We start from the raw sequence: 27694 nt of genomic DNA on the forward strand, positions 1-27694 counted from the left end.
ATATTTGCCTTGCTGAGCGTCGAGACGCTAGTTTAGCATGATGCTGCTGCAACAGTTGACCATCATGATAGTGCCAATAAGCATGACATGGCAGGGCATTACGATGCTTTTCATAGAAGTGGTACGTGACCCCGTGTGATAAAGTCTCTTTGGCTAATTGTTCAGTGTGCCCTCGCACTCATATACAGCACTTTCTACAATGTGTACCTCCACCCTCTCCGAAAGTATCCTGGCCCGTGGTGGCTCGCGGCTAGCCGCCTGCCGTATAGCCTCTTCATCCTCCGGGGCACGGCGACCACCAAGACGAGAGAATTGCATGATAAATATGGTCATGTTGTTCGCGTCAGCCCTGATACCCTGTCCTATACTTGCAAGCAGGTGTGGTCCGGTATGGGAGCTTTGCTATCGTTTGCTGTATCCTCCAGCGTTTAAATAGTAGACAATTTGCTGACATGCCATGTTCTGGCTCTCTCTAGATGTATATGGAGGCGACAAGACTGGATATAAAGGGGAGATCCCCAAGGATCCGATTTACTATATGAGACAGGGCCCAGTATCAGATATTGTAAGTGGTAGATCAGCATCGCTTCCTCGGTTTGATACCATCCTCATAGAATACCTATGGCAGTCAAGTGCTAGCAGCGCCGATCACAGCCGGTTGAGGCGTATGCTAGCACCTCTTTTCTCACAAAGAGCCGTTACGCTACAAGAAAACTATCTAAGGCCACATATTGCCTTGTTTATCGCACGCCTTGCCCGACCGAACCAGGAGCAGGAGGGTCGCCGATCGGGGGTTGTTAACCTGACTCACTGGCTTAATCTTCTTACTACCGATGTCATATGTGAACTTACTTTTGGCGAAACATTCGGCGGTTTAGACAATGGCAAACTCCATCCATGGCTGGATAGTGTGTTCTGGATCTTCAAAATCTCCTCGTTCATCCGAGAAGTGAACCATTGGCCCACATTCGCACGAAAAGCTCTCATCTGCTGCGTCCCTCGCAGAATCCTCCAGGGTCAGCACGCAGTCATATCGTTTTGCGAAGACGCTACAGCTCGGCGAATGCAGCAGGATCCTGGGAGACCTGATTTTATGTCTCATATACTGGAGAAGACAGGCGGCAAGAGGTGAGTCAACATAGGTAGCCCCTCTGGCAGTGCCCGACGCCTTGTTGATATGTGGGTGAAGGATGACGAAGACAGAGGCGGAATTAGCCGCACTTACGCTCATCATCGCCGGAAGCGAAACTGGTATTATGCACGCCCATGCCGTGGAATATGTTTGCTGACTTGGCCCACTCTAACCTTCCAGTCGCGACAATGCTTTCTGGCACAGTGTATCTCCTTTGCACCAACCCTCGCGTGTTACGAGACCTTACTGAGAGGATCCGCGCCGATTTCAGGCAAGAGTCGGACTTAAACTTGGTTAACCTGCAACGCCATCAGTTTCTGAACGCCACAATTCTGGAGTGCCTGCGCCTCTACCCCCCAGCCCCAGACAGTCTTTTCCGGAGGACTATAGCATCTGAGACCATTATCATGGGAAGATCCGTTCCACCTCAGACATGTGTGACTATGAATCTATGGGCTGCCAATCGCTCGGCCTTCAACTTCCACCGCCCAAACGAAATGGTTCCAGAAAGATGGACAAAGCCATGTCCAAAAGAGTTCCAGGACGACGACAGAGATGTCATGAAGCCATTCAGTGTAGGCCAAAGGGATTGCTTGGGGAAGAAGTGAGTTCTAGTCTTCTTATGAGTAGCCACATCCCATTTCCCCCTTGGCGGGCCGTCTGTGAAAACTCGCAAAGAAAGGAGGACAAATCCTCGGAAGCCCCATGACAGCTGTTGGAGATTCCTGCTAACTAGCAGTCGCAGTCTTGCCTGGGCAGAAATGCGGATGATCCTGGCGTACATGCTGTGGCACTTCGATCTAGAGCTCCATCCAGCCAGTAAAGATTGGATAGACAAGCAGAAAGTGTTCATGCTATGGCAGAAACCAGATCTGATGGTAAAGATGTTGCCAAGGTCACTGATGAATGCGCAGCTTGATCCTTCTGCGTCTGGATGTAATCTTTCGGAAGATTAACGGATGGCGACTGAGAGCGTTACAATTCTGGTCGAGTCTAGAAAGCAGAATTGTATCGCGAATTTTCCTATTGTCCAACACAATCAATGGTTGTCTTCGTTTTTGCAAAGATCAGCCATGATTCTGGCGGAAGGCCTCTTCCGTCGCCTGTTTCCACAAAACCAAGTCCCTCTCCCGAAGCCAAGCACTTCTATAGTTTGACTGAACCTCAATCGTTGCTTCCTGACCCGTATCGACTTGAAGGCCCACATCTTCTAAACAGTTACATGGTCATCCGAAGCGAATGAGCTGCATTTGAATATAGTCATTCTAGTCTACTGGAGTACAAGTCCGGGGGTTTGCTGCCCGCATCGCTTCTGACCGAGTCTGCTCATATTGCAAGACAGTATGTCAGAGATTATGGCAGAAAGCGACAGCAGCACCAGCACCAGCAACAACAAGAAGAATCAGAACCGTGTGAACTGGGCTCGTCGAACATTGAACCTACCTTGGTTGCAGAGGTATACCACATTCTTGGATGATAGTTTATACTTTGCTCGTTTCTTTTCTACTAATCGTGAGTAGGTTCCCGAGGAGTTGGGTCAAGCGGACAGCCCCAGCAATAATAGTGATGTCAGATTGGAACATGAAACCATGGAGGCGTGGGAACCGAGCGACTATCTACACTTCCTGTACAGGCGGACACCACTGTGCATGGCAGCTTGCCCGAGGATTTGATCTCAGCTTCCTCCAATATTCAGAGCTTCTTTGGGTGGTATCGAACAAGCACCTATACTCTCACACGTCACCAAGATCAGAATGCGAGAGATAAGCTAGTGCTAAAACAGGAGCAAGTCTCACAGTCTCACAAATCCCTGCACAGCGACATGCCTAACGTATTGAATTGCTCACCTCCGGCAAAAATCATACAGCGTGTGCTTCCTAAGCAACGACTGGTGCTGCAGAACCTGGAAACTGTTTCTGTGAACTGCTTGTTTGGAAGTAGTGGCGGCCGGACATATTTGCTCTCATCGGCTGATTATTGCCGCTCGTCGAAGCATCCAGTGCACACGAACGACATCCTGGACTCAAGAATAGGTCTTACATCTTCGGAGACAGAACTATGTCCGAAGGGAAAAGGAAAAGAAGATGACGACGGCAATGATGGAGTCATTGCGCTAACTCGCCCTGCAGTGGAAGATAAGCGAACGCTATCATCTATTACGGAGGGGGATATACAGGGAGGTATTCGCCCAACAAGTGAGAGTTCTACTGTGTTTCGCAACATTGCGATGGGAACCGAGAGACAATGGTGGTAGAAGCGTCAGAGTCGGAGGAAGAATCTGCGTTTATTCTAGGGCTTGGTCAACGGCAGGTCCTCACTCTATAAACGGATGTGCACAAGATTATTATACAAGAGCATGAGAAGCAGCGATCCCGAAATGCACAACATATGTGGCCTCGGGACCAACTAAACCGTTTTCTGGTATTTTAGGATGGTTACCAAGCTTGACTGATCTCGGCGGTACCGTCGAGTCATGATAAAGCCTGCGAATCCAATCATAAGTATTTTCATCGTCGCCCGAGTCACGAGAGAACTCCTGTCAACCTCATCTTGTACGGTACGGAATAAGCTTGCAAGACCGTTGCGATTCATGCGTTCAGCAAAGACCTCATTCAGCTGGAGTATTCCCAGCCGGAGCCTCAATGTTTCATGGGCGAAGGATGACAGTTTTTGCGCTATGAGAAGACGTACACCACCGCAGTCGATCTCTCTGCGAAGAATCAAATTCATTGGCCCGTTTTCCCGGAGAGTTACCTGCTCTGCATTCTTGAAAATGGCAGCTAGCCATGGCCAAAGTCACTAATAAATTGCCCGGAGAAAGGTATCTAGGTAGTCGTTTAAGCTTCCATAGCAGTTGGCAGCTGGCGTACAAACCCTCGAAAGGCCTCGTGAGATGAACATGCTATTTTGAGACGATCTGTGGACATGACATAGATGGAGTAAAAGGCTTGAACTTAGTGCGATTGAAAGGAGCATTGCCTATTTATATCAGGACCCAATCAGTAGCACTTGGGATAAGTGGTTGCAAAGTTTCGTTCTCGTACTCGCATCACAGACAGTAAGAAAATACGTACTGCAAATGCCGATCTCGACTGCGGGTCCTGAAGATTCTTTTAGAGTTCCACCGGGCTTGCAGTTCAGCGAATCAGGGAGCAAGTTCGTGTTCGTATAACCTTAAGAAACAATAGCACGCTTCACTCAACCTCCCCGAACAGATTTCCAGAACACCCGGAGAAGAAAAGAAATCCAATGGAACTCCCGCCCTGAAAACCGAATTTCAAGTCTGCTCCTAGCAGATCACGTCGGTGGTAGAAGTTTGATCTCAGCCACATGGACGATTAAAAGGAGGCGTGCAGCCAAAACTACCACTTTGACCGACTCTAATTTCCTCACTCTTATACACTCCATTCTGCCTCTAGCCACCATGGCTACCAATGATAATCTGGAGGTGTTCGAGCTACCGGCCGAACCCGTGGTGCTTCCTCCGTCTCCCCCCGCCGCGACCAAGGGCAACAGCGGCGTCAATATGAACGGTACGGTCTATAAGGCTCATAACGGGGTATCTGAAGGCGGCTAATATAATATCTGCAGATGAGGGCCGTGTGAGTATCGACTGGGACTCCAGGTTCGTGCGACGATTCTCCAAGCTGTACAGTGGTCCGTTTCTAGGACGACCTACGACACCCCCGCCACGTTACTCCGAGCTGGCCCCGCAATCAGCCGACGATACAGTACCGATCTCTGAGGCGCCACCGGCATATCCCGAGTCTCTCGTCGAAATTGAAAAGAGCTGGAAGGTCAAGCTGAATATCGTTATCCAAGTCGTCGGGAGCCGAGGCGACGTGCAACCGTTCATTGCTCTTGGAAACGAACTCCAGCGATATGGACACCGTGTACGACTAGCTACGCACGACGTGTTTGAAAGTTTCGTCAGGGACTCTGGATTGGAATTCTACCCGATTGGGGGCGATCCAGCCGACCTTATGGCGTACATGGTCAGGAATCCCGGCCTGATTCCAAGTATGGAGAGCCTACAGGCAGGCGATATCCAGCGCAAACGCATCATGGTCCGTGAGATGTTGCACGGGTGCTGGCGATCCTGCATTGATCCTGATATGCGTACTCAAATGCCTTTTGTGGCTGATGCGATTATCGCTAACCCGCCGAGCTTTGCTCACATCCATTGTGCACAGGCGTTGAGCATCCCGGTGCATTTAATGTTCACCATGCCGTGGAGCAGCACGAAAGCTTTTCCACACCCACTGGCAAATATGAGCGGTAGCAATGCAGACGAAAGTTTGAAGAACTATGTTTCTTACGGCGTAGTGGATTGGCTTACATGGCAAGGGTAGGAAACCAACAACACATTATGTCAAGAGCAGTGTTAACCAATCACTTCCAGACTGGGCGACGTGATCAACGAATGGCGACGAAAAGACCTCGACTTTGAAGATGTGGCTACGTTTGAAGGCCCTCATCTTGCAGAAATACTAAAGGTTCCATTTACATACTGTTGGTCCCCAGCGCTTGTTCCCAAGCCTCTGGATTGGCCATCTTATGTCGGTGGGTTGTGAACGGATTGGTTTGTGCTGTCTTAATTTGAAACTAACAGGACCGTCCAATAGATGTGTGCGGTTTTTTCTTTCGTGATACCCCGGAACACGACCCTCCAGCTGACCTAAAAGCCTTCCTCGCCTCTGGGTCTCCACCGGTATATATTGGGTTCGGCAGTATCGTACTGGAAGACCCGGAACGGATCACCACCACTATTATCAATGCTGTAAACGCAGTTGGCGCGCGGGCGATCATTTCCAAAGGCTGGTCCAACTTGGGCGGCGCACACCACGATAACATCTACTACATTGGGGACTGCCCCCATGAATGGCTGTTCAACTATGTGGCGGCCGTCGTGCATCACGGAGGGGCAGGTACCACAGCTTGCGGATTGCGGTATTCCAAGCCAACACTTATTGTCCCCTTCTTTGGAGAGTCAGTACTTTGTCTATATTCCTATCATTTCGCAAACTAACAGTTCTTAAATAGCCAGCCATTCTGGGGCGCCATGGTCGCTGCAGCCGGTGCTGGGCCTGCCCCTATCCCACATAAGCAGCTTACCGTCGAAGCGCTGGCCGCTGGCATTCGGTATTGTCTCAGTGAACAAGCAGCGGCAGCAGCCTCGACCATTGCGCACAAGATGAGGTCAGAGTCAGGCGTCCACACCGCAGTCGCGTCATTCCATCGGAACCTTCCCCTCGACCGTCTGAAGTGCGACCTATACCCATCCCAGCCTGCCGTGTGGTCCGTATCCGTACTCAAGAGTCGACAAAAGCTCAAGCTTTCAAAGTTCGCCGCAGAGGTTTTAGTTGCGGACGGGTTGATCGACCAGAAGAATCTCACCGTGTACGTTGAATGACCCTCTATGTTTCTCCCTTGTTGCTCTCAGCTACTGACGGACTTCTAGACATCCCATTAAACCCTTACTGATCGAAAACCGTCGGTGGGATCCCATTACAGGCGGAGCGTCTGCCGTAATGCACACCACCACCGACCTCACTGGTTCACTTTTGGGGACATTTTACAAGCCTGTCCAGGAGTATCAAGATTACCACAGGCGTCGTAAGGACCAGCGTTTGGGCAGTATGTCTATCCAGACCTCCCACATGTCCACAAGCAGCTCATCTGTCGGATCCACGTCGACGAATATCGTGAAGGGAAAGGTGGCCGCGGATGCTGGTGCTAGAGTAGCAACATCGAGCCGCCATCCGATCAAGGCGGAGGAAAGCTTTTCGCGAGAATGGCCGGTGCCTCCGCAAAGAGCCTGGGCAGTTTTGTCCCCACCGCTCTCAAGGGCATGACCGTTGACATCCCACTTGCGCTGACTGAAGGACTGCGCAACATCCCAAGATTGCACGGCGAGGAGCCCCGGGATCACGGTCCGGTTACAGACATCAAGAGCGGGTTTGCCGTCGCGGGAAAGGGGTTCGTGTGGGGAATGACGGAGGCAGTGAGCGACATAGTCGTCAAGCCATACCAAGGGATGCAGCGGGATGGAGCCAAAGGTGCGATTAAAGGAGTTGGCAAGGGCATGTCGAATATGGTGTCAAAAGCTGGTTGCGCCATGTTTGGGGTCTTGATATACCCGAGCGCGGGTCTTGCGAAGAGCTTGCACGCGTCGATTCATTCAAGGACGAGGAAGTTAATTGTCAAGGCCCGCTGTGGTGAAGGTGCATGGATGCTGGCGAGCGGCCAATTCACGGACATGGACAGGGATCAGATCGTTACTGGGTTTCGAGGAATATCGAAGGGTAAGAAGAGGGGGTGAATTGTCTGGAGGAGGAGTCATGGAGTTTCGGTAGTCTTGCACATTCATAGAGCACGAATAATAGCAACCTTCCTTTTCTCCCCAAGGTACCGCAACTAACCTTCCTTTGCTTTCTGCTTTCTCTAAGGAGATTCATTTGTAACATTCGGCCTGTTCCTCGGCATTTGGAGATGTTGTCACTACAATGTGGCTCTCGACATTGTTGCGCTACAGGGGTAATGAAGACTTGGAGAAGATGCCGAATGGAGTATTAAACTATATACATACAGCAATAGCCCAGGAGCAGGCGTATCAGACCGGAATTTCAAACGCAGTTCTCCCCCTTCTCTGCAACAGCACTATCGGTTGTTTTCGCCTCCATTGATCCCGCAACCCTCCTGGTCTCGCGAAAGACTATACACCCTGCCGCACCAGCCACCACACAGGCCAAGGCAACGAATAAGCCCGTCGTCCAACTGGGCCGGTTGAATCTGTTCATCCCCCACATGCAGCCTGCCAGACATCCCTGGAGTATAGTATTCCATATGTTGCACCAGACCACAAAATCCATCTTCCACGTCGCCGTCGCCGGTGCACGGGCCCCATTTATCGAGATGTCAAGAGCCTCTGTAGTAGCGGATTTGATTTGCTCGCAACCACAATCCCCATCACAGCCAAAACATGACACAACGATCGGTAAGCGATACCACGCTTGATGAATACTTGCCAAGCGCGCGATGCCAGCGAGGCTCTTCTCCCGGTCCCTCCCCGACATCCGCCAGCAGCACCACCAGTACAGGTCCCGGAACCGCCACGGCGCAAGTCCGAATCCCGTCACGCAAAATAGCCCGTTCAGGATCTGGGAGGTGATCTCGATCCAGATCCGGCGGGAGGAGTATCGATCGTTGCAGGACGGGTGGCACATGGCTGGGGCGGCATTGCAGATCAGCAGGAATAGCATCCCGCCCCAGGCGACTATGTTCAGTCCGTAGATGGTGATGAAGAACCCTTTCGGGGTCGTTATCCAACGCCACGTCTGAGTAAGCCAAGCTCTCTGATTCATTGCGGTTGGGACAGGTCCGGGGGAAGAGTTGCTTGTACGGAGCTATCCCATCAACTAGTGTCAGTTCGCTTCATAAAGAGTTTTAGGTTGATGCAGACATCAAGGATGCTGCTTACCTTGACATGTATTTCAATTTCCTTGTCCTCTAGGGCTGGAGACATGTCTAGAGCTCCACAGTCAGCCCTACTAACCGGGTGGCATTGTGGCATGATCTTTTGCAGAATTCGAATGAGGCACGGAAGGGATTGTCGCAAGATAAGGAGCGGGACTTGTATCAAGTTGTGTATAATGTCGTGGAAAAGGACTCGAGAGGGAGTGAGCCTGAAGGGCGATTCTATACCCCTGTTGAACCCTGCTTCTGGTTCTGGAACGCTAGTAAGAACTCTGCCGCGGGTCCACCCAAGGCCACCGTCTGGTACGAATAAGAAGATCGCCCCATGGACATTCCTGGAGAGGCATTGAAGAGCAGTCTACCAATCCAAACATAGAGAAGACATCTTGAGCTCTCTGGTTCAATTAGTGGGTTTTCTTATACGATTATACGATAACGAGCCGATAAGAGATAAGGCTATCATGGTTGGAGAGTTGTTGAGATTTTCAATCCCAAATACTGCACAGGAGACTATCTGTTATGAAGATTGAATCCTTGGGGGGTCAAATCCGTTTCGGGTTCGATATGCTCCTCTCACCAATCAATTTATCTCCGGCGCATTTCGATGCTCGCAGGGAGACAGGAGAAACAATGGGAGCGGACGCCAGTTACAAATCCGCTGCTTGAGCATACTACCCGTCCGAGGCAGCAGCCATTATATCACGGTCCTTTTTGCCCTTTAATAGTTTTGCTCAACTATACCAGCTGTTGCGCCATCGGTCTTAGTTTTTCATGCCCTTTGTGGGTGGAGGCTTCTGTGGGTTGGGTATATCGGCCGTGGACCTCTGGACAGACGCCAGGTTGGGGTGGGTCCTTGATGCACGGAGTACATATTTGCATTCTTTCATGCGCCTATTACCCATGTCTATTTACAGATAGTTCTGCGGAGATCCATTGAGCATGATGGCTGAGCAGGTTGGTCGCCTTTTGCAGATCAGACCTTTGCTTGCCTCGATTGCAGTTGCGCTTTTTCCGGATCCTCGTCAGGTGGGGCTCCAAAGGCTGTTCAAACTAAGCTCAAGGCAGCCCCCACTTGCAAAGTATACGAATACGGGCGGGTCTGTTACCAGAATTTATCAATTGTAACATTCCCGACCCGGTGCCAGAAAGACTCCCGAGTCGGGTTGTCTTGCTCAGCCCTCGGTCTAGCCCCGCATGTATTTGAGAAATGCGAAGATGCTGATGACATCAAGAACCTCATCTCATCCATGGCAATGGTAAAACGCAACTGATAGTTTGGTACAGCCCCTACTGGCACCGCCCTGTTTCCTGGAATATGGCAACCTAGTGTCTCTCTGAAGGGATCCAGGTCAGGTACGCTGGTACTCTCGCCTATTCTTCTGAAATACTCAGACTCCCCGCCCCTAGAATCAGCATTTGGTCCTAAAAGAGAACCGCTCATCATGCGCCACCAAACTGATACACTCTTCCAGTACTGTGTCAACGTATCCTTCTCTTCGCAGGTCCAGAACGACGAAGTTGGAGTTAACAGTTTTCCTCAACCAGGTCCAGAATATCAACTTGGGCATTGTGATGCTCCCAAGCAAGAACGCCACGTCGCAACACCCGCCGCTTGCTCCTCGTTTCCAGTTCCTCGTTTCTTCGTGAGGGCGCTACTCTAGGGTGGCTGCTAGGTGGATTGGAAGTGGCGTTATTGTCGAAGGCTTTTTTTGCTTTGCTTGGATCTGGGATGGATATTGTAACCTGAATTGGAGTGATATCCGGGTGGTATTATCGATTACAATAGTGGGGGCAGATTCTCTGTCCGGACGTCACGGGTACGCCAGGTATCCGATTTGGCCAAGCAAAAAGAGGTAGACTATATATCGGTGAAGATAGTACATAAGCGGAGAGTACATAGATGTCTGGTGCTCTCGTGACAATGAACAATTCTAAAAAGGCAATCTGGAAAATAAACTGCCAAATGGAATATTAACACTGTGCCTCGCTTCAACTGCTTCTGAACCCAGGACAGCCAAGACCTAATTAGAGGATCCGGTGTAGTGCAAAACCCTACACGCAGCCTAGCCCAGCCCCGTACGGCAAAGCTGTTGTCGAGTGGCGACCTTTCCAGCTGGCTGGAATGCCCGACTAGGGTATGCGGTCTCTATACTCTTGGACCCTCAGGGGATTCAAGGCTCCAACCATCGTCGTCAACATCTTGTTTGAGGGTGATCGTACGCCCTGGGCTGTTTCAGGATATTCTCACACTAGCCAGTTTTGCAATCGTGCCACGACATCCGCAGCTAGCTGCTCGTAGTATATTCCAAGAGGGAGGAACATGGACTGATGGGCAGTGATCTCATCCATCCCTTCCATGGAGAGCGGAACCCAGAGCTGCTTTTTGCAGGCTTCATTCGAAACCAGACAGAAGTGTCGGCCCCCTGATCTCGAACCAGAGCATGAACCACCGCGTCTGCTACCAGGTTGATCTGAATCGCGCGAGCTTGCTGGAGGAGAAATACCGTCCATCTCTGTGGGAGAGGGCACTGGATCTACCGCCGAGTGAACTGAGTTGCCGTCCGTTCCCTTCTTTCGCTGTCCAGGTATCATCGATGTAGAATGCCGACTCCCTACAAGATTCTCATGTAGTTCCGTCGTCTCGCAACAGGCACGCCGTTTCTCATTCCAATGCCTCTTTTCTCTGTCGATGTCACTCTCCAGCTTTTTCTTCACAGGGTAGGCAGTCGTGTAATAGTTGACGAACCGGAACCGCCCGCCACTCGAACTCGAACCAGTTAATCCGTCAACCTTGGCCAAACGACAGAGTCTCTTGTGTCGTCTTAAGAGACCGAAATAATCGTTCAGGCATCCGGCATGGTCATAGTATGAGAACACGTACTGTAGCGCCGAACGGGATAAATGACATGAATTCTTCTCCAAGAAATGGCGCGCTCCATCCCAACCTTTCCACCGCGGCTTGTTCACGTCGTTTGTCAAGACCGGGTTGAATGTTGCGTCCGGATTCGCGACGATGTTGCGTATGGCATCTTCCTGATCTTTGCCTTCATTGTTTGTATCCGCTTTGCGATGAAATAACCGGCCAATTCCTGTTCCAACAACGCGTGGATGAAGTCCAAGGAATGGTGCATCGAATGCTACCAGGCCAGCAATGTTATGCCTCAGGTTCATGCCTTCAATCTGACTAGAGGCAGTGTGAGATGTCACAAGGGCAACCTCTGCAGCGATAAGGCCCCCTAGACTGTGGCCAAGCAGTATGACATCCAAGTCGGATGCCTCGTGCGGAGATAACCTGAAAGACGCTATGAGGGAAATAAAATACGGGAGATAGTTCTGCTGGAAGGTAGGAAATTACTTACCACTGGCTGATACCATCGCGAGCGTCCTGTAAAGGTCCCCTGGTCTTGTAGCGTGGATATATTTTTGAGTACACAACATGGGTCTGTGCCAGCGAGACAGTCAGCAGGTCATGGACCTTCCTAGGAAACTGATAAAAGCTGTCCTCTGACCCCAAGAAGCCATGGATGTAAATCAGGAGTAGCCTGCGCTTTCCTTCCTGCTTGGGGAGTTCACAGCGATCAGCGTCGGCGGACCCCGAGAGATATCTCTCAGAGAAATAATTTGAGGGTTCGTAAGTCGACATCAGGTCATGGATGCTAGATGATTGCTGGGAGTCAAGTCAATGAGAGCCTGCGACCTACCTTCCCGGGGTCTTTTGAGGATATGTGTCCCACATACAAGATTTTAGGTTTCCCACCGCCACCACTAAGAATATTGATCGTATTCGTATGTGAGGCCCACCCCGGACCGAACACTCAGGGTCGAAGGCGAAGCAAGATAAACAGGGCTTTCCACTAAGTCTGGTATCTGATACAATAAAGTCGAGTCCCCTTTTTCTGTGGTACTAACCGAGGTGGTTATCCGGGGCCGCTACTGTCTCAGTCCTAACCTTCGCTGCGAAGACTGGCCATCTTGGCTAATTTTAAACCAAGCTGTCTCATGTCTCTGGTCAATAGTATGAGCTCTGGGGACGGGCGGTCACGTTCGGATTGGGGGGGAAAACATGAAATAAAATAAAGACCTTCTGGGGGGCGTCTTTTTTAAGCCTTTGCACCTCGCATGGCGGTGAAACGTTTTGAGGTTATCGGATGCTATTATCCATCCAATCAGGACTAGCGTTTCGGTAGTTGGCCGCAGCTGCGGAAGTTCTGCCTACCAGTCCTGGTCCTGATCTCTTGATCACTCGACGTCGATAACCTTGTGAAGTTACCAATGTATATTCTCCCTAAGTGGTCATGCAGGGCTTTTCTCCGAGCGGCACCTCATTCATGGGTGAAGAGACAGCGGCTTCAAATATTCAGCAGGCGCCCAAGAGACACCGCGCCCGCCACCAAAAATCGCGCCTTGGGTGCTTCCCATGCAAGTCCCGACGGGTCAAAGTAAGTCCGCCTTTCTGGTCTGCTCTTCTGGTTTGCTCTCCTGGTTTGCTCTCCTGGTTTGCTGTCCCAGTTCTCCTATTCACGCGTCTGTAGTGTGATGAAGCCCGTCCTGTCTGTGGCTCTTGCTCTTCCCGCGGTGAGCCATGCTCCTTCCCCGAACCACCAGCAACTTCCGACAGAACACGACGGGAACGGCCACGCTCCCGGCGTCGCTGTGCTAGGAGTCCTCATATCCATGACCCGCAACCCTTTCTAAAACCATTAGAGATATATGCGTCGTGGTCGCCGAGCAGTGGCACTCTAGTAAATGACGACTCGCTGAATATGGACAACCTCCTCTCCATGCAGTTTTTCCACTTGCACACGGCCCAAATGATGTCCCACAATCCGAAACGGAGCATGGTCTGGCGGCGGGTGATTCCAGACCTCGCTGCAAGCCACCCCTATCTTATGCACCTGCTCCTCGCCTTGGGTGGTATACATATGATCACGGAGCAGACCAGGCAACGGCGAGGCGAGAGAGATGAAGTAGATCTGCTGGTGGTAATGGATCATCATCAGCGAGGGGTACGGGGATTTAGGGAAGAGGTGGCCAGGATATCCAATGCCAATGCTGAAGCTGTTTACGCTGGATCCCTCCTCCTCGTCGCGTTCGTCTATGCGTCCCTCCAGGTCCCCGAACTGAACCCGTTCGCTACGACTCTAAACCAACAACCACCCGGGCCGATTTGCAAGCTCCATCTGAGCTGGCTGCATCTTGTCCGAGGGGTGCCCACCGTGATCCGTGATCAATGGCCTGCCTTGAAAGCCAGCCGCATGCGGCCGATGGTCCTACATTTCCATGGCGAGGAGTACTGGGATGATCTTCCATTTGTTTCACCCTTGTCCAATCTCAGTCACTGCTCCCCGCGCTTTTTGCTATTTGCCCAGGGAACCTGTCAAGCCATCGCGGACCTGAGGGCTTCTTGCGACGCCATACAACCTCCCGATAGCAATGGGCTCCACTTAATTCCCGGATATTCTCCGGCGTCATCGGACTGGGCGGGATATGCACCAGCAGGAGCGGTAGACGTCCTGGAAACGGTTTACTCGCGCGTTGTGGCTGTGTTAAAATGTTCGGTCAGCGAACGGGGTTCGCCAGATGATTCCGACATTCAGGCCAATCTTGAAGAGGCCGCAGTGCAGTCTTGGCCGAGCTTGGTTTCAGATGACTTTATCGCTTTGCTGGATATGGACGAGCCGGTGAATCTTGTCTGGGGACTTTCGCTGGTCATCTTGGCTCATTACTATGTCGTCAACACTCTCATGGACTCCTGGTTTCTAGCGTCTTTTAAAGAGGAAGTTCTTAAGATTCAAACAGCCGTCTCGAATCTACACAACGCTCAGTTAAGCCAGCTTATGATGTGGCCCGTGAAGGTTGTTACCACCTGAACGCTTTTTTAGCAGTTGAGATTCGCCATGACAATGACAAATTTACCAGCCGCTCACAACATCCAGGCGAGCGTTCTCAAAGTTGGATCGATGCCGCCCGGATGAGTCTTAGGGTGAGGCTGCTTTTATGGTCACGCCATTGAGTGCCGATCGGTCTTGGCCTTTGGAATTACTCATAGCCAACTCTAATTTGTCTGTGTCCGCGGTCTTGGGATTTTGCAAATGGAGGAGCTCCCTGGATTATACTTCGCTCTAACAGGATTGCTTAGGTCTCCTCGGATGGAGTAATGTGACTGAAGTTGAGAACTAATAGGAAAGGTGCCACCATTCTCACGCGCCGCGGTACCCGCGGTAGGACTTCTAGAGCTGCTCATCAGTCATTTCATACCGAGTCGGGCGACGCAATAGTTGACCAATCTCCTGCGGGTGAACCACATTGAAAGTGACCATCGTCAGAAGCATCAACAAAGAATCGAATATGTATAAATACAACTCGTGGTGCAGGAGATACCCATTGTTCCCTTGGATATATTCGATCAGTCGAAACATGGATCGGATCATGATTAGGCAGCTCGTCATGTAGAGTACGTTGAGGTGTTTCCGCCAAGGAATATCTGGGGAACAAGCGCGCGGAATTGGGTACTCCTTGAGCTTCCAGTCGAAATGGGTCGCAGTAAGGATGAAGAAAGCGAAGAAGAGGATCTGAATCACAAGGCCACCAACGATGATGTGCTCGCCAGTCTTCATACTCTCCAGGCTACCACTGCTTTGAATACCACCACCTAGCAGAGGTTAAAATTAGCCGCGGGCTTCTAATATGCCCAGTCTCTTTTCATCCTCATTTGCGGGTTGTTCAACTCACCAGCCCCTTGCAGGAAGAATGAGAGCACGTCTCCTGTCACGAAGACCTTGGTCAACCACTTTTTCTTCATCAAGGCATGTGATTCGGCTTGTAAGACAAGGATAATGCGCCCGAGAAACATGTATATCGACGCGGCAAGGAGAGCTGGAGCAAGCAAAAGGAACAGAGTCTGCACGAGATATGGGCCGAGTGTCCAATTTGGGCTCTGCTTGCTTGATGCGGCACGTCCGATGTATCCGATAATCTCGACTGGACGAGGTAAGTAAGCGTGAATGGCGGCCTCCGGATGTTTGGAGGATACACACAGATGCCTCCCATAACGAAGGGAATAAAAAACCAAGTGCGGGATTTGAACATCTGCATAATGTGATACCCAGTCGTACCAATGAAAAGTAGGACGAAGAGGACGGCCGCGCCCATGCTGGGATCGTAACGATAAAAGGCGAAACCAACATTGCCTGAATCTTTCGGGACCAGCATTGTGAAGTGTACACGCATGAATATAAAGGACAGGAAACGCCACTAAAGCAAATAAAAAAGAGAAATGAATGACTGGGTAATAGAAGGAAAGGAAATGAGTGTAGGGGTGTAATTCTGAAAACTTGACAGCAATGGATTGCTGGATTGCCATTGAGTATTTATAACGCTCCAACCAGCACGTTTAATCCTGCAGGGCTGGTCTAGTCATTATGGGAGGTCTAGGTCCGCACCTGATAGACAATTGAAGTGGAGTAATCGCTTCAAGGCAGTGGACTTGTATTGTTGAGCGGTACTCGGTACTATTGCTATCTTTCTACCCTCTTGGACTGGTCGGTAGGGACACAAATATAGCCCGTGGGGACCGATGGATGCGGCAGTTGCTCCGCTCAGTGCCCATTATGTGCATGTTCGGAAGAGCGTCGAATGGTCGGAAAATCCGAAAGCTGAACAAGAAAAGATTCATATGCATTCAATATAGGACAAGCGATGAGAGCTGTGTATGAAATTTTCAAGTGGAAGCCGATGAAATGCAGATGTGGACTTTGACAGCTCGCTATTATTCCTCTAGCCAGATGCTACAGGTATTCAACCCATTGCGCTTGACTTGTATAGTTCAATATAAGCTGCCATGCATTCATGGAATCTTGCGTTCGTCTTAACACGGTATGTTGGACCCAGGTTCGTGAATCTATAGTAGGAGTGGGACAGTTGAGTCTGTCAACCTGTTCCGCCGCCACTGCATTCTATACGATCCCTAATATTATACGAATACGAGTGGGACCAGGAGCGTGCAACACTGCGAATAAGAAGTGGCCTTGGAAGATTCTTCTGGTGCGCGGTACCGTTCCATGACACTAACCATCTAACATCGTGGCTGCACGTTTCAATTGCTTATACGGATACGAGTGGGCCCTGAGGTTATGCTTAAAACGATTAACACGAACGAATGGCAGAGATGTCAGGAAGTGGATCTGTCAAATCTGAGATTCGCCTTTAGAGGCCACAGAATAAATAGAGATCGGTGGGCTGGATAGATTTGTTGTAATTTCTTCCCACTTTGACTCTCAGGCAAGAAGCTATCTTCATTTGCCTATCTTGCCCCATCTCATCAGCATATTCACAATGTCTCCCTCAATTCGAAAATCAACAGTTGCGGCTGAGGATTACAAAACTGCAATCTGGGCGTACTACCGATACTATCCATCCGAGGCGGCAGCCATCGTCTTCACCGTCCTGTTTGCTATGACGACATTTGTCCATTTGTATCAGCTGGTTCGTCATCGGACATGGTCCTTCATTCCGTTTCTGATTGGGGGCTTCTGTCAGTTCAACCACACCCGATGCGCTGAGACAAGCATCCTTCTTCACGAGTGCTAACATAGAGCCTTTCTCGTACAGTCGAATGGGTTGGGTACATCGGCCGGATCTTGTCGAGCACAGAAAGCCCAGATTGGACGATGGGCCCTTATATCCAACAGACACTACTGCTGTTACTTGCTCCCGCACTATTCGCAGCTTCGATATATATGATGCTGGGGAAAATTGTGGTGCTACTGGATGCCGAGCAACTCTGTCTCTTCAAAAAGAAATGGCTCACGAAGTTTTTTGTTTGTGGCGATATTTTGTCTTTCACTGTCCAGGCTGCTGGTGAGTAACCATTTCCAAAGCCCCCACATGGCTCTCCTTTCCGAGATACCGAAGGAACAAGAATGAAAGCATATATAAAGCACATAGGCGGCGGTGTCATGGCCAGTGGCGGCCTCTCAGCCGTTCATAACGGTGAAAAGATTGTCATTGCTGGACTCGTCATCCAGATCGTCTTCTTTGGCTTCTTCATCGCCACCTGTGCGCTTTTCCATAAGCGTATTAAAAAGTCTCCCACAGAGCAAACACTAGAACTATACAGCACCTGGCGCAAGCATCTCCATGTACTCTATGCGGCTAACTCGCTCATTTTGATCCGGTCGGTATTTCGGCTCATCGAGTACGCAACGGGAAACAATGGCTACCTTCTGCGACATGAAGTCTTCCTCTATGTTTTTGATGGATTGCTCATGCTCCTGGTTATGACCGTATTCAACGTCATACATCCTAGTGGTCTGATGTCCCACAAGACGAAAGGAACGGAGATCAATGCTCTTCCCTGAGGGGCCTTATGATATTGTCTTGCGCATCACCTACAAGTTGGGACTTATCTCGAATTTCTTTTTTTTTTTTTGTCTAATGTTCATGGTTCATGTCTTTTAGATCACTTAGATTCCTCTTTTTCCGTGTTCTTCTTATGCGCTTTATGCCTAACGAAATGCTAGAAAGTGTTACCGAAATGAGATAAAGTATATGAGATACTAATGATGATTAACAACATTCACTTCACTCTAGACGCACCCAAAAGCAAGAAGCGATTGCGCTAATATGTCTCTCTAAGGCTTCCGAGATACACATTCATCGTTGTGGTGCAGAGGAACTAGGTATTGCATCTTCATAACGTACGAGTCAGTCACTTGATCCCGTCGGAACCCATGGAGCGAACCAGGGACCCATATCACCTTCTTTTACAGAAGCAGCAACAGTGATTTGTGGTGGTATTATTGTCAAGCATCACATAACTGTCGTACATAGTTTGTCTCTGACAGATGCTGCCCCAATTTGGGGGACGGGCGTATCACTAAAACTATGCGTTTAAACAACAGTTTAGATTTTCGCCATTCAGGCCCCTTGTACCTTTGCATTCATCCTGCCCTCGATCATGGCACGAATTTCCAAGGCTGATTCCTTCGGGGTCCTCTCAAGCGTATCATAATTAATGTGTGTCACACCAAACTTGATAGTATACCCCGAGGACCATTCTAGGACAAGAATTAGAGGAGGAATAAGACAGGCGATATCAGCTGCTGAATATTGTTTTCAGCAAGGGAAGGATCTGGGAATACTTACCAAAATTATCCATCAATGACCATACAAAATATCCAGATACTCCGACACCGTCCTGTATCGCCCCAGTAATAGCATCTAGGTGATCCGAGAGGTATTTCTGGCGATACGCATCCCGGACAGACTCTTCCCTGCTCATCTTATCTTCGCCGGGGCAGGGACAGCCATTTTCCGTGATATAGATAGGCTTTCTATACTTGTTATATATCCTCACGAGATGCTTTCGAAAGCCCTGCGGCGCAGAGCGTAGCCAGTCAACACCGCTCGGGTCGCCGATAGAAACACCGGACTTGTTGACTTGGTACTCATCCAGATTACCTAGATAGTCTGTGTCCGATGCGGGGCAGACACGGTGCCGTGCGAATAGAGAGGTATAGTAGTTCATACCATAAAAATCAACCTCGGCTTCACGGAGGAGAGCGAACTCCGCTTCGGTGAACGCGGGGAGGCGGTCTTGAAGCTGTTGACGCATGGCCATGGGATAATCCTGTGCAAGTCTAGAAGCACGGATGAGCTAGCTGTTAGCAGTGTTGCATAGTCTTTGAATAGAGAAGACAATTCGAAATCCTGAACCAAGACTAGTCTACCAGTGAGCCTTACAGCATAGGGTTGGCGAACCAGCCGATAACGAATTCCATTCTCCGCTCAGCTGCTTCATGGTCCTTGGGTTCGGAGGAGTCCCACGGCTCGATATAGTCCCCACAAAGAGAAACACCGATACGGCCTCCTTGCTTGGATTTGAACTCTCTATTGTATAGTCGCGCTGCTCTCGCGTGTGCGAGGATAAGGGACTTCCCAACAAACCAAGGCTCGGTTGTTGAGTCGCCCGGGACACAGGCGTCATGAGTGCTGCTTCGTCCTGGGGGTTCGGTGCATCTTACGAATCCCTATGCCATCTTAACCCCTGCAGACGTGGGGGAAAACGTGACAAGATTGACTTGATACATACATTGATAGCGGTATTCCACGGTTCATTCAATGTGATCAATTCTTCATCCGGTCTCCGAACCGCTCATAACCTACTCTCGCGAACCGCTCAAAGTCCATCTGGGACTCCGACAGCGGCCAAGTGCACAGCGCCCTAACCTCCCGCTTCCAGCTAACCTCCCCTTACCACTCCCCGCTAAATGAGATCCCCGACGCGGTCATCCACCTCGCCGGCATCCCGCGCAACATGATTGTGCTGACGTGGAGACATTCCGGGTGAACACGCAAGCGGCTATAATGTATTGAAGCAGCATGCCGACTGGGTGTGAAGAAAATTATTATCGCGAGTACTGTGTGTGTTTACGGACCACCGTACGCAGAGGGTATTATGGAGTGGCCGTCATTTCCAGTTGACGAAGAAGCTGATACAAATCCAATGGATACGTATGCCATCTCCAAGCTCTGTGTGGAGGAGACGGCGCGCGGCTTTGCAAGGCGATTTTCGCAGGCGGGGGTTGATATCTATGTGTTACGGCTGGCGGCTGTGATTGCGCCGGATGAGTACGAACAATACCTTCTGCATTGGAAGGAGGACCCGGCCGAGTTGAAGGCGGTTGGATGGAGTTATACTGACGCCTGCGACTTTGGGCAGATGTGCCATCTTGCAGTATTGCGGGATGGACTGGGGTATCAGGTTTTCAACGCGACAAATGACGAGATCACAGTTGAGACGGAGACAACTGAAGGGTTCTTAAAGAGAAACGCCCCGGAGGTGATGTTTACCAGAGAGATGGAGGGACGAGAGGCACCATTGACAAATCGGAAGATGAAGGAGATGCCGCGCTTTCAACAGGATCATTCAAGGGAGAGATACTTTGCTTATACTTGATCTTCTAGGTAGTAGGCGACACTTGAGTTGTTCTCACGGGCCTTCATCCTGTTCTATAGATATAGGTATTATTGACAATACTCATCCATCCACTTCAATGGACCAGGTTTGTTTGATTCGAGGAGAGGTCAACACTGGCGCTCGCGGACCCTACATCTTGGAAACTAGGACCATCACACCGCCGACAAGAGGAAACAAAATGCGAACCATATTGACAACCTCCCATCGACCAAGAGCCCGTTCAATATCATGAGGCGCAGGAGTAGAGGTTGTTTTCTCCTTCATATTTGCCGCTGGGAAAAGAATCTTCTCGGGTCCGCTGAGCAGGAGAATGGTGTAGGGTACAATGCCCATACACGAAGCTGCGGCGGCAAGATAAATGTTGTTGTTTGTCTCATACTTCAGCCACGCAAAACACCCTGCCGAGAAGACAACCATGGGCGTGCCAATTTTATGGCATCTATGGAAGACGTTCAGCCATTGCCGCGCGGCTAAAACTGGAGAGGTCTTTGTGGCTAATTTCGAGGTGTTGACTCCGCCAGCGGAGAACGCAAAGATGACTCCTGTATCCAGCCAGAAATTAGCATTGAGGTCGATTCAAGGGCCTGGTAGTTGCCCGTTTCAAAACGAAAGGTTCATGAATTCACCAGAAACGAACAGAGAGGAGGTTATTCCTGCTGTCGCGACCAGAGATGCGATCTCAGGCATGGTTGCGATTAAAGGTCAAAGTGGAAAACTATTAGAGCAATTCTTTCCCTAGTTTATTAGGTGATCTTCGCCAGGCCTTGGGTACGGTATATGATCCACCGAGGCTCGTGCCACTGATGCAGTGATGCCAGCAAGACGAGTGGTGGCCGCATACTTCGGAGTTCAGAGTACCGGCAGGGAAGGCAAAAGCCGCAAAGGCCGAGGGCCCGAGATGCCCAAATTTAGGAAGTCGAGCTACTTCCGGTTTGGTATTGTCTCGCAGAGTGGGAGAAGAAAGTTTGCGGGACCAGCTGAATGAGCTGATTAGTCGCGAAGTACTGAACGATTCAAGAGTGGCTGGCTCAGGGATTTTGGACTTTTGGTACTGTTTGAAATTTGCCTCCCATCATGAAACATTTCATGAGCTTATCGGCATCTTTAGCCCCGATCTCCGTGAATGACCATGTTTATCAATAATTAATTGCCTTTGACGCGCTCCCCCGTTGATAACAGAAATCACGGATTCGACGAACGAAATACGACTGCTCTGCCATCGGCTCCCAGCTGATATTAACTGACAACTCTCCAGATCGTTGGTCGCACCGCAATTCCACGCAGTGCCGATACAATGTCGGGCCTCTTGAACAAACACCTAGTCGCCAAGGCCTTCGCCGTTGTCACTGTCGGCGGAATTGGCACATACACGGTTTCTTCTATCTTCGGCCAGCAAGCTCTCGCCGAGTCGCCAACGCCGCAGATGGTCTTTGGCAAAGGGCCGGCTTTCAAGTACCTCCAACTTCAGAGCTCCGAGACTGTCAACCATAACACCAAGCGGCTTTGCTTCGAGCTTCCGGGCGGAGAGAATGCGCAAAGTGGTCTCAACCTTACCTGTAAGTTCTTGTCTGATTTCTGACATCCTATATCCGTTAGAGGCTTACTGGGAACTATTAGCTGCTCTTCTGACCTTCTGCAAACCGGACGGTAGCTGGCTACCTGTTCTGCGACCTTACACCCCGATTAGTAGGCTGGGTAAGTGATCTCGATCCCAGTCCATAATCCGTCTCTGACTTTATTAGACAAGCCTGGTTTTATTGAACTCCTCGTCAAAAAGTATCCCAACGGCAAAGCAAGCACACACCTTCACAGCCTGAAACCTGGGGACAGTCTGTTATTCATGGCTAGTATCCCTGGTTTTAGCTGGACGCCAAACAAATTCTCCCATGTCTATCTCATTGCAGGCGGCGCAGGCATCACGCCCATTTACCAGCTCGCGCAGGGAATTCTGGACAATCCGGAAGATAAAACAAAGGTCACCGTGGTCTTTGGGGTAAACACCGAGGAAGACCTTCTCCTGCGCTCCGAGTTTGATGCATACAAACAGCAGTACCCGGACCGGTTTGATATCCATTATACAGTCAGCCGGCCGAAGCAAGGATTCTCGCCAGAGCAAGGCATACGCTCAGGATATATAACAAAGGAACTCCTCGCAGAGCTCATGCAAGGGCCAAGTGAAAAAGATACAAAGGTATTTGTCTGTGGACCGCCCGCCATGGAAAAGGCTTTGCTGGGTTCTGGTTCGTTTGGAAAGGGCGGGAATGGTATCCTAGAGCAACTGGGATACTCGAAAGATAAGATCCATCAATTTTAGGGGCATTGACTCTGTACATATGTATTATATCTCGCTCAATCACATCTCCTGCTATATGAACTCGGCAGTGAACCCCCAACAAACAAACAGCCATGTGGCCCTTCTGGAGGAGGCTCCTCGGAATAGTTATCACCTCATCCTAAACATCAACAGTGTACACAGGTTCTAAGGTATGCATGTGTATATGTCGTTGCTTCAGTGGCCATCATACAGTGTCACCCATCATACTTTAGGCGCAACATGAACATACAGAAGACCCCGCGGTATTCCATTGCGGGACTCAGCGGGACCTATACAAGGTCATTAAAGGGCGCGGTTGTTCACCTTGGGCATTAGGCCTTTCTAGGTAAGTATCGGCTTTAGTAATTGCATACTTTATTCATCTTGATATCTTTATTTTCATCCTAAATGGTATATTTCACCCTGCTCGCCGTGTATACTCGCTATCGCTTTCGGCCGTTGTAACCATGACATCTTCAATTCCAGGCAGCTGTTGCTTCACCGGCTTTCTTCACCAGGGGGACCCCAAAGGGGAGATAGAGCAAATCAACAACTGTAGGTCCAATCCTTTAGGTGACGAATACTCGCTAATCACGAACAGTCCGAGCCTACGTTGCCCGCCCTGAAGGTGACAAAACGCCAAATAAAGCTGTCATTCTTTTGAGTGACATATTTGGCATTTTCCCCAACAGCCAGCTTGTGGCAGATGCTTTTGCTGTAAACGGCTACCTGTGGGTACTCCCTGATTTGTTGAATGTGGATCAAGTCAGCATCGCAGACTATGACGCAAAGGCAATCGATATTGGCGCCTGGATTTCCCGCCACACAGTTGAGGATGTGGCCCCGATTGTCGAGGCCACAATCAAGTTCCTGAGGACAAACCTGGACGTGCAGAACGTCGCTGCGGCTGGCTACTGTTTTGGTGGCAAGGTAATCCTAACCTTCATCTCCGAGACTCTGGATACTTGCGAGAGAGCCGCCCTGATCTCCTGCTTTCATTCATCTGAAGTATGTTGTCCGGTACCTCAAGGCAGGACAGCTGGACTCCGGCTACATCGCTCATCCGTCATTCGTCACAAAAGAGGAATTGGGCGCGATTCAGAGGCCTCTCTCCATCTCTGCTGCAGGTACCATCTGCCTCCCGTACCCTGCCCGATCACTCTACTTGCTGTGGCTCAATATGTCATTGACCTCATCAGAGCACGACCCGATCTTCACCATGGCGAATCGCCACGCATCTGAGGAGACTCTGATCGGCACTGGACAGGAATTCCAGATTAATCTGTTTAGCGCGGTTTCTCACGGCTTCGCCATTCGGGGAGACATCACTCAGCCGCGCGTTCGGTTTTCGAAGGAACAGGCGTTCGCGCAGGCGGTGGCGTGGTTCAATCATACATTGTAGATCCGTTATGCAGTGTGGTGATACGGGCGAGCTTGACTTTGGATAGAGTAGCGTACAGGTCACCAGTGAATGAAAGTCCGAAAAAGCCACCCACTCCAACCTTCTCGCTGGCAGGACTGGTCTGATAAATACATGCAGGTTTCTCGCAGCCGAACTGTTATACCCTAAAGCTATCAGTACCGTATAAACACAACAACGGCACATAGGTTATGGATTATCATTCAGGCCTCCAGTCCCTGCTACTACAGACCGAGAACACACACCATGACTTGTCAGTGCCTGTTGGTAGTAGGACTTGAGAGTAATAATCTCCGCATCACATTTCAATTGTGCAATGGGATGGAACTCCAGTGTGGTCTCTCGGGTTTTGCGGTTACAAAAGGAGAGCGGCGGATACATTCCGTGGGATGTTCTGGATTAAGCTCGGTTTTTGCGGGTAGTCTATGCTATGTCCGGTCCGACACAGGAATCAACAGCTTCTGGTCTAGCCTGAGTTGACATGCTGGGACCGGTTGTCATTTGAAGTGCGGGGGATATTTGAATATGGTCACAGCAGCCGCGTCTCCCATAAATATTGTTCTCAAGATTTCTACCTTGTAATCAAAGCTCGACGAGAAAATGGCCACAGACAATACCCCTTCCACGCCGTCCATTTTCCGCACGCTCATCAATGGATCCCATATTCTTCATCAACACGGGTAGGGTTCCTAAATACTACCATGGGACGACGGGCTTATCATCATCTACAGGATCCTCGACGCCTATGGTCACCTTTCCGTGCGGCACCCAGAGAAAACGAACACCTTTTTGATGCCTCGCAATATGGCTCCCGCGCTCATGTCTTCGAGAGCCGACATCGTGGAATATCAGGTAGATGATGCTTCCCCCGTTGACCCTACTAGTCCACCTGGCTATGTCGAGCGTTTCATCCACAGTGAGATATACAGAAGATATCCGGAGATTCATAGCGTGATTCACAGCCACTCGCCCGCCATTCTTCCCTTTACCATTACAGGTATTTGATTGATTTTCCTCAATTTACAGTTCAATATATCGGAGAAAGCCGGCCTGATAGCCACAAACATCGAAATTGAAGCGATCCTTGTCTGTATGGTATCTGACACTCCGTGCAGGTGTTGAACTACGTCCATGCGTGCATATGGCAGGCTTTCTAGGTTAGTTTTCTTCACTATAGCTCATTAGCTGACTGAAAGGCAATACTTACTCGCTCTATCCCCAACCAGGAAGCCGTGTCCCCATGTTCGACATCGCAGAATTCTACTCGGAAGAAGACGTCCGCGATCTCCTGATCAGAAATCAACGGCTAGGGAAAGACCTGTCTGCGTGCTTCGAGAGCAGCGAAAACTCCCACCCCTCGGTAGTTCTGATGCGAGGGCATGGCTTTACTGTTATTGGGGGCGGCATTGAAGAGTGTGTTTTTAGAGCTATCTATACGGCTGAGAATGCCCGGGTGCAGACTGCTTCTCTCACCCTTCAGCTTGCTGCCGGCACTGCCCCATTGAAGAATAACGAGGCATTGTATTATCTGCAAGACTCGGAGCTGCCCGCTACAACGCAGATGACGCAGTGGTCGGTCATGAGACCATGGAATTTGTGGGTGCGCGAAACGGAGGCAAATCCACTGTACATAAATAATGCTTAGGCAGCTTTATATACAAACGTTACTATATAGGAATTTATGGGCGAAAACTCCGACAGCGGGCTATGAATTTGCTCGTGTCTTATGGTGGCCCCCAGTCGCCCGCATATGCTAATGAACGGCAGCAAAGGTTAAGTCTGATCAGGATCCTGGGATCGAATCTCAATACCGTGAGCTTGAATGTTTCTAACGGAACAAGGGCACTATCATCAATTATGCCGCTCATCGCGGTAACAGTTCAATATAATCTACAACACCGACGCACGGTGGAAACGGTTCCTTGTCCGAGACATCATAACGCCGAGCTACATATCTGTCTTTCCAACAGTCCTTTGTGCTGGGCTGAACGTTGCCGGAGCAGCCAACATCCTTCTATTCCGGAACGTCACCGAGTTTAACCCGTCAAGCGCGTGGGATGGTCCCATCACGTCCCGCTATGCCCCAAGTTTCGCTGTCCGAGTTCCGTCGTCCCGCGGGGGTTGTACTAAACTACTAATAGATCAATAAGTACCTAACGGAGTGTCTTGATCAGTTTAGAAGTACACTTGACACTCCAGCAGACACCACAATGTCTCCTTCTTGGACACATCTTGTACGCTTTGTCGCGACGGAGGACAACCACATCCGCCTTGGCCAATTAGTCGACACAAACCGCGATGTGGGAAAGGACAGCGTCAATTGCGTGGAAATCCTCGTCTACCTAATCGAGGGAAGTATCTTCGACGGCCGAGTCACTGATAAGATCATGCATGTGAAACAGGTAAAATAAACCTATAACTCAATCTAACCTAACCTAACCAAACTGTCGGCCGCTTGATATATTCTACTCTTCTGTGAAAGAGCTAACTTTAGATGGAACCTAGATCCTCTCCCCGGTCGACTCTACGCAATGCAACTACATCCGCTGCCTTGGCCTCAACTACACCGACCATGCTAATGAAGCAAACCTATCCCTTCCCAAAGTCCCGATCATGTTCACCAAGCCGCGCTCTGCACTGGCCGACCCCTACCCGGCTACCATTAACATCCCGAAATGTGCGCAGGATGACACGAGTGACTATGAATCCGAATTATGCGTCGTCATTGGTAAGACAGGGCGCGATATCCCAGAGAGTGAAGCATTGGATTACGTCCTGGGCTATACAGCTTCCAATGACGTGTCCGCCAGAGCATTGCAGCTGGCTACTGCTCAGTGGAGTTTTTCCAAGGGGTTGGATGGAAGCTGTCCTATTGGTATGTTTCTCAACTCCCTTCCTAGTTTCTGCCCGAGTTGACTATCTACCTGGCTTACTGATGATATGTGCCGGTGGGGAATTGTTTTTTGCTCTAACTAACTTGCTTTTTAAAAACATGACAGGCCCCGTACTCGTCTCACCGTCCGTGATCACCGATCCGCAGACTCTTTGGATCCGAGGTAGTCATAATGGGAGCGTTGTTCAGGACGGTCACACCAAGGATATGATCTTCTCTATTGCGAAGCAGATTTCATATCTATCGCAGGGAACTACCTTGGAAGCGGGTACGATTTTCCTCACTGGGACGCCGGCGGGGATCGGTTATTTCAGAAATCCAAGGCTTGTCCTGAAGGATGGGGATGAGTTTTCGGTTGAGATTGAGGGGATTGGGAGCTTGGTCAATAAGGTTAGATATGAGTGAAAGTGGAAGGTACCTGTCCCTTTGCAGTTCTTTAGAATGGATATGCGTTTTGTGAACTACCATGTTTTGAATTG

At 50.0% G+C, this 27694-nt stretch overlaps 12 protein-coding genes across 12 annotated transcripts; 8 read left to right on the forward strand and 4 right to left on the reverse strand.

The window, feature by feature from the left end:
* Positions 1-37: 37 nt before the first annotated feature.
* On the forward strand, positions 38-3386 carry ALT_9599 (cytochrome P450; the record flags this gene model as incomplete). The annotated part of the gene is made up of 8 exons (XM_089600646.1): positions 38-121; positions 166-388; positions 477-1128; positions 1190-1251; positions 1313-1736; positions 2393-2588; positions 2653-2700; positions 2766-3386. The coding sequence occupies 8 exons, from the start codon at positions 38-40 to the stop codon at positions 3384-3386; spliced, it is 2310 nt and encodes a 769-aa protein (XP_089455143.1).
* A 1170-nt stretch (positions 3387-4556) lies between these two features.
* ALT_9600 (glycosyltransferase) lies at positions 4557-8425 on the forward strand (the record flags this gene model as incomplete). The annotated part of the gene is made up of 9 exons (XM_089600647.1): positions 4557-4665; positions 4724-5480; positions 5535-5695; positions 5758-6121; positions 6176-6532; positions 6594-6824; positions 6878-7437; positions 7791-8129; positions 8178-8425. The coding sequence occupies 9 exons, from the start codon at positions 4557-4559 to the stop codon at positions 8423-8425; spliced, it is 3126 nt and encodes a 1041-aa protein (XP_089455144.1).
* Positions 8426-10852: 2427 nt separating this feature from the next.
* ALT_9601 (uncharacterized protein) lies at positions 10853-12251 on the reverse strand (the record flags this gene model as incomplete). Its single annotated transcript, XM_033560067.2, has 2 exons — positions 10853-11900; positions 11968-12251. The coding sequence occupies 2 exons, from the start codon at positions 12249-12251 to the stop codon at positions 10853-10855; spliced, it is 1332 nt and encodes a 443-aa protein (XP_033415958.1).
* Positions 12252-12903: 652 nt separating this feature from the next.
* ALT_9602 (Zn(II)2Cys6 transcription factor domain-containing protein) lies at positions 12904-14478 on the forward strand (the record flags this gene model as incomplete). Its single annotated transcript, XM_033560068.2, has 2 exons — positions 12904-13047; positions 13141-14478. 2 exons carry the CDS (start codon positions 12904-12906, stop codon positions 14476-14478), a joined length of 1482 nt encoding a protein of 493 aa, XP_033415959.2.
* Positions 14479-14838: 360 nt separating this feature from the next.
* Positions 14839-15820, reverse strand: ALT_9603 (RTA1 domain-containing protein; the record flags this gene model as incomplete). Its single annotated transcript, XM_033560069.1, has 3 exons — positions 14839-15260; positions 15341-15589; positions 15646-15820. 3 exons carry the CDS (start codon positions 15818-15820, stop codon positions 14839-14841), a joined length of 846 nt encoding a protein of 281 aa, XP_033415960.1.
* Positions 15821-16942: 1122 nt separating this feature from the next.
* Positions 16943-17967, forward strand: ALT_9604 (RTA1 domain-containing protein; the record flags this gene model as incomplete). Its single annotated transcript, XM_033560070.2, has 3 exons — positions 16943-17141; positions 17219-17467; positions 17555-17967. 3 exons carry the CDS (start codon positions 16943-16945, stop codon positions 17965-17967), a joined length of 861 nt encoding a protein of 286 aa, XP_033415961.2.
* Positions 17968-18526: 559 nt separating this feature from the next.
* On the reverse strand, positions 18527-19595 carry ALT_9605 (beta-glucosidase 1B; the record flags this gene model as incomplete). The annotated part of the gene is made up of 4 exons (XM_089600648.1): positions 18527-18666; positions 18755-19248; positions 19352-19496; positions 19556-19595. 4 exons carry the CDS (start codon positions 19593-19595, stop codon positions 18527-18529), a joined length of 819 nt encoding a protein of 272 aa, XP_089455145.1.
* A 471-nt stretch (positions 19596-20066) lies between these two features.
* ALT_9606 (uncharacterized protein) lies at positions 20067-20567 on the forward strand (the record flags this gene model as incomplete). The annotated part of the gene is made up of 1 exon (XM_033564694.2): positions 20067-20567. The coding sequence occupies one exon, from the start codon at positions 20067-20069 to the stop codon at positions 20565-20567; it is 501 nt and encodes a 166-aa protein (XP_033420585.2).
* A 150-nt stretch (positions 20568-20717) lies between these two features.
* Positions 20718-21275, reverse strand: ALT_9607 (anthrone oxygenase family protein; the record flags this gene model as incomplete). Its single annotated transcript, XM_033564695.2, has 2 exons — positions 20718-21130; positions 21215-21275. 2 exons carry the CDS (start codon positions 21273-21275, stop codon positions 20718-20720), a joined length of 474 nt encoding a protein of 157 aa, XP_033420586.2.
* Positions 21276-21882: 607 nt separating this feature from the next.
* ALT_9608 (cytochrome b5 reductase family protein) lies at positions 21883-22902 on the forward strand (the record flags this gene model as incomplete). Its single annotated transcript, XM_033564696.2, has 3 exons — positions 21883-22144; positions 22206-22283; positions 22331-22902. The coding sequence occupies 3 exons, from the start codon at positions 21883-21885 to the stop codon at positions 22900-22902; spliced, it is 912 nt and encodes a 303-aa protein (XP_033420587.2).
* Positions 22903-23369: 467 nt separating this feature from the next.
* Positions 23370-24304, forward strand: ALT_9609 (protein AIM2; the record flags this gene model as incomplete). The annotated part of the gene is made up of 3 exons (XM_089600649.1): positions 23370-23457; positions 23504-23832; positions 23912-24304. The coding sequence occupies 3 exons, from the start codon at positions 23370-23372 to the stop codon at positions 24302-24304; spliced, it is 810 nt and encodes a 269-aa protein (XP_089455146.1).
* A 618-nt stretch (positions 24305-24922) lies between these two features.
* Positions 24923-27620, forward strand: ALT_9610 (fumarylacetoacetate hydrolase domain-containing protein 2 homolog; the record flags this gene model as incomplete). The annotated part of the gene is made up of 9 exons (XM_089600650.1): positions 24923-25002; positions 25054-25319; positions 25438-25479; positions 25549-25918; positions 25972-26134; positions 26202-26417; positions 26473-26724; positions 26828-27197; positions 27322-27620. The coding sequence occupies 9 exons, from the start codon at positions 24923-24925 to the stop codon at positions 27618-27620; spliced, it is 2058 nt and encodes a 685-aa protein (XP_089455147.1).
* Positions 27621-27694: the final 74 nt, after the last annotated feature.

Source organism: Aspergillus lentulus (genome assembly GCF_001445615.1).
Source record: "Aspergillus lentulus DNA, contig: Alt17, strain: IFM 54703, whole genome shotgun sequence".
Taxonomy (NCBI): domain Eukaryota; kingdom Fungi; phylum Ascomycota; class Eurotiomycetes; order Eurotiales; family Aspergillaceae; genus Aspergillus; species Aspergillus lentulus.